The following is a 4,915-nucleotide window of genomic DNA, read 5'->3' on the forward strand; positions in this document are numbered from 1 at the left end:
CCAGCAGAGGTGCCCAGCAGGGCTCCTGGGGTGGCTCGGGATCCAGGAGATGGCCCCGGCAGGAGCCGTGAGTCCTCCAGGACGGGCACCTGATGAAGACACCCTACAGGGCAGAGGGAGAGGAAGGGAGGGGGCTGGGGCTGCTCCTGCAGGGGCTGGAGTGAGGCCCTGGCTGTGGCTTCTGGTGTCGGTGGGCTCTGGCCTTCCTGGCTCCTGGCTGCCAGTGTGTGACCCAGCCCCTGCCCCACAGGAGGTGCGAGTCCTCAGGCAGCGGTTCCGCAACCCGGTGGGCCTGGCGGCTGGCTTCGACAAGCAGGGCGAGGCTGTGGACGGGCTGTACAAGATGGGTTTTGGCTTTGTGGAAGTAGGGACTGTAACGCCTAAGCCCCAGGAGGGGAACCCCAGACCCAGGGTCTTCCGGCTGGCGGAGGACGAGGCGGTCATTAACAGGTGGGATCTGAGGGTGGCTGCTCTGCGGTATCCCACAGACTGCCCGCCCAGAGGGAGGGCATTTATTTGAGTGGTCCCGGTTCTGCGGTCTGTACTCTGGTGGCTCTCCAGTTGGATGTGCTGAGCAGAGCTGCAGAGACCGTATGTCTCCCTCGTGTTTCTCCTGTGTCCTGCTCAGGGCTTGTGGACACCAGCCCAGCCCTGAACCTTATCTGTTCTGGTGCAGGTATGGATTCAACAGCCACGGCCACGCTGCAGTGGAGCGCAGGCTGCGGGCCCGCCAGGAGACGCAGCTTAGGCTCACTGGTGGTGAGACAAGCTTATAAGTCCTTGTTCTTGGGGTCTGCAGGGCGCGTTTGGGGGTCTTCCAGGAAGCTGTAGACCAGGAAAGGTGTGTAATGCCAGTGTCCAGGCACAGGAGGGCCCTAGCCAGAGCGAGGTACATTCAGACAGCAGGAACCTACTTGGGGCTGTAGCCTCTCCCCCTTGGGACTGTGACCAGGTGCCTTTTTCCCATCATTTTCCCTGCGATAGAGGCTCTGCTTGCTACTTTGAGCAGGACGTGTCTGCTGAGACTAGCCAAAGCCGATAGGGCCCGAGCTGGGCATTTTCCGAGGGCAGCCTCCACCGGGTGGCCAGGCTGGAGGCTGCAGTGCTGGGAGGTGCTGACCGGGGCAGCTGTGGTGATGCTGCTGTGGCTGCAGGACAATCCCAGGCCCATCCCAGTGAAACACGTGGGCTGCATATCCCCGTCTTGATCTTAGCTGGTCCTGGGGCCTCCATTGTTGGGCACTCTGGCCCCTTGGGTGGTGGTTGGTCCTGCTGCCCTGGTTCAGCCGTGTATGTGTTCCAGCGGGGATGCCCCTTGGAATCAACCTGGGCAAGAACAAGAGCTCTACTGATGCTGCAGCTGACTACGTGGCTGGGGTCCGGACACTGGGCCCTTTGGCTGACTACCTGGTTGTGAATGTGTCCAGCCCGAACACCCCAGGGCTGAGGGACCTGCAGGGCAAGGCTGAGCTGCGGGACCTGCTGACCAAGGTGGGTGACCCTCACAGCCAGCCCAGACCACAGCTGCAGCACTGGATGCATCCCGTCCCCTGGCAGTGCCTGCTCTGCTCCATCCAGTGGGTTTGCCCCAGCGCAGGGAGGAGCATGGTGGCTCCCCAGAGTGGTGTGCAGAGCCACTGAGATGTCCCCTGATCAGCTGCTGGTGCAGGGTTCACCGGGGTGTTGTACTCCAGCAAAGGGCATGTGAGCAGTAAGGCATTGCCCTCCGCTTTGCTCCTGCAAAGGGGCAGTGAGCCACCCATGCCACAGCATCAGGAGTCGCTGTGGTCCTGTGCGGGCTGTGTGCCCCAGGCCCTGTGCCATTGGGTGCCCGTCCCATCGGCAGCACCATGTAGGGAGAGCAGGGCCTGTCCCTGTGCTGCCTGTGGCGGTGGGTGCACGCGTCTCCCCGGTCTAGGGCAGGAAGTGTTCCCCCACCACATACTGCTCTGTGCCCTCGCGTGTCCCCCTGCAGGTGCTGGCGGAGAGGGACTTGCTGCCCTGCGAGCGCAAGCCTGCTGTGCTGGTGAAGATTGCCCCTGACCTCACCATGCAGGACAAGCAGGACATCGCTAGCGTCATCTGCGAGGTGAGGAGGCGGGAAGAGGAGGCTGGCAAGGAGCTGGGCTGGTGTGCCTCCTGCCTCACCTCGCACAGCATGGGGACAGGGCTGTGGTGCTCCTGGCAAGTCACCTCTCTGAAGGGACAGGCGGACCTGCAGCTCTCTTGCTGCCATAGGGGCAGTGTCCTCGGTAGCTCTGAGTCTGCGAGGGCCTGTGTGTGTCACCCAGACCGTGGGGACAGTCCAGGCAGTGAGGGGCAGCTGCTTTGTCCCCAGGCGCATTGCTGGGGCACTTGTCGGGGGGGGGTCCTGGCCTGGCAGTCTGGGGATGAGAGTGGGGGGCTGCTCATGGCAGCTGTGTCCTCATGCTGCTGCCCCTCCTCAGCTAGGTGTGGATGGGCTGATTGTCAGCAACACCACCGTGAGCCGCCCCAGCAGCCTCTGGAGCGGGCAGCACACAGAGCCTGGGGGCCTCAGTGGGAAGCCCCTGCGGGAGCTCTCCACGCAGACCATCAGGGAGATGTACTCCCTCACCCGAGGTAGGGACAGAGCAGACCTTGGGGTGCGTGCTGGTGTCGCCCGTGCTGTCCTGACCCTGCACCTGCCCACAGGCCAGGTGCCCATCATCGGGGTGGGTGGGGTGAGCAGTGGGCGTGATGCCCTGGAGAAGATCCGTGCTGGAGCCTCGCTTGTGCAGATGTACACGGCGCTCGTGTACCACGGGCCACCAGTGGTGGGGGCAGTGAAGCGGGAACTGGAGGAGCTGCTGAGGTGAGTGAGAGGCCAGGCACCTCCCCAGGGAGCCCCTGGGCCCAGGGTGGCTCTGGGCAGCCGTGTGCTGATGCGTGAGCAGTGGTACCGTGGGGCCGAGCCTCAGTGCCAGGCCGGCCTAGCCATCACACACACTCCCTGGTTAGGGAGCAGGGGTTCAAGAACGTCATGGAGGCAGTTGGAGCAGATCACCAGTGCTGACACGCTGCAGAACCAAGGCCTAGCCAGGATGAGCCGTGGGCAAGCAGGGACAGGTCTGACACTTCCAGTGCTGGGCAGGCTGGGACTGAGCTGAGGTCCTGGTCCTAGCCCCTGAGAAGGGTCAGTGATGGGTGAAGCTGGGGCTGCGCTGGTGGGGAGCAGGGGAGGGGGTCTCCACACTGGCTTTCCTGTGGATTGGGCTCCCCAGCAGAAACCAGCGCTGAGTAGGGCTCTGCTGGGTGGTGAGGAAGGCCCCTGAGGGGATAGCCCTGCGGGCTGTAGGCAGTCCTGTGCCCTGGCTCCTGCTGCAGTGCTTCCCCGTGGAGGGCACACCTTCCCTGGTGTTACTGCCCAGAGCCACAGGCCAAGCAGTGTATTGGGTGTCCCTTCTGCCAGGGACCCCGCAGCCCGTGCTACCTGCTCAGGCTGGTGCTTGGTCCTCCTGGACTGCAGCCTCTGCAGGAGGCAGTCCCTGCCCTCCTCCCCTCGGCATGCGGTCCTGTAACAAATCTGCAGGCCCTGGGTCCTGCCTGACTGTCAATAAACGTTTGGCTCACCTGGTCCTGTGTGCTGCTCTGGGGACACCCCTTGGGTCAGAGGGATACAGCCTGGCTCTCCTCAGCTGAGTGGGATCAGCTCTCTTTGTGTTGTTCCTGGTCAGTGCATCTTCTCCTTGTGGTAGAAACTGCAGGGTAGCTGGGCTCTGGGATGGATCCACGCAAAGCTCACCAGGGCTCCCCTCACAGGGACCTCTGCCTGAGGCTGGGCCCTTGGGAGCTGCTGGGCACCATTTCTTCCTTCTGCTGCTGCTATGTCGATGTTTGGAGACAGCTGCGGTTATGCCCTGTCACTTGTTATGGAAAAGCCCTGTTCATTCATGCTTCTGGAGGCTGTCAGTTTTGTCTTTGGGGCCTCCGGCGTTGACTGCTGCTTTACCCCAGACTCCCTGCGGTTGTCTCAGGCCTTTCTTGAGCAATACGGCTTGACCTGGACACAGTGTTCCCTCTGCAACCTCTCACAGTTCACCCTGCAGAGCAGGATTGCATCACAGCACTTCATCAAACGTGTTTATAGGAGGAGCAGGACTGCTGACCCCGCTCTCAGTGGCCCTTGGCTCACATCAGGGCTGTCACCCGCCTGCTCTCCTGCTTCTGCAGCCCTCTGCACCAGCCTCTGTTTTTCCTAGATTCTCTGCTTCGGACAGGTGGTGCTTATTGCTGCTCTAACAGGGATGTGACCCGGTCCATTGGCCAAGGTTTTGATGTGCCTTGTCTGGAGAGGACCTGGGAGGTGCTTGCTCTCCCAGTCTGAAGGTGGCTGTCATACCTGTGGGAGTGTGAGCTTGAGTTTCACCTTGTCCCATGGCACTCTTGTCTGTGCTCTGCAGCTGGTTTGTGACTGTGGCTTGGAGACATTCAGTGCCTTGCACTGCCACAGCAGTCACTGGTGGCGTTGGCCTCGAGCATGGCCCTGCGCTGCTGTAGCCTGGTGCATGGGCTGTGGTCTGTGCTCCACGGGCAGGCTGGGACAGCTTCCCCCACCTTCCTGCAGGCAGTCCCTTTGTCCGAGCTAACCTTGAGGCTGCTGAGTGGGCACCAAGGCACAGTCACGTGTTGCTTTTTTCCCCCTGCCAGGGTATGGCAGTCTCCTGCGGAGGGACAAGCCTGCTGCAGTGGGACAGTGCTATCTAAGCCTGCTATCATCAAACGCCACAGCACCTTTCTAAGTGCTGGTGTGGTTCATAGAATCATTAAGGTTGGAAAAGACCTCTGAGATCATCGAGTCCAACCATCAACCCAACACCACCATGCCCACTAAACCATGTCCCTAAGCGCCTCATCTACACGTCTTTTAAATACCTCCAGGGATGGGGACTCCACC

The 4,915-nt window shown here is 61.6% G+C and overlaps 1 protein-coding gene across 1 annotated transcript; it reads left to right on the plus strand.

The window, feature by feature from the left end:
• Nucleotides 1-49: 49 nt before the first annotated feature.
• Nucleotides 50-3,129, plus strand: DHODH (dihydroorotate dehydrogenase (quinone)). Its single transcript, XM_009289443.2, has 8 exons — nucleotides 50-67; nucleotides 251-450; nucleotides 677-759; nucleotides 1,304-1,491; nucleotides 1,976-2,089; nucleotides 2,448-2,601; nucleotides 2,674-2,833; nucleotides 2,980-3,129. Exons 1-8 carry the CDS (start codon nucleotides 50-52, stop codon nucleotides 3,032-3,034), a joined length of 972 nt encoding a protein of 323 aa, XP_009287718.1. The 3' UTR covers nucleotides 3,035-3,129.
• Nucleotides 3,130-4,915: the final 1,786 nt, after the last annotated feature.

This window comes from Aptenodytes forsteri, unplaced genomic scaffold (genome assembly GCF_000699145.1).
Source record: "Aptenodytes forsteri isolate BGI_AS27 unplaced genomic scaffold, ASM69914v1 Scaffold269, whole genome shotgun sequence".
In the NCBI taxonomy this organism is placed as follows: domain Eukaryota; kingdom Metazoa; phylum Chordata; class Aves; order Sphenisciformes; family Spheniscidae; genus Aptenodytes; species Aptenodytes forsteri.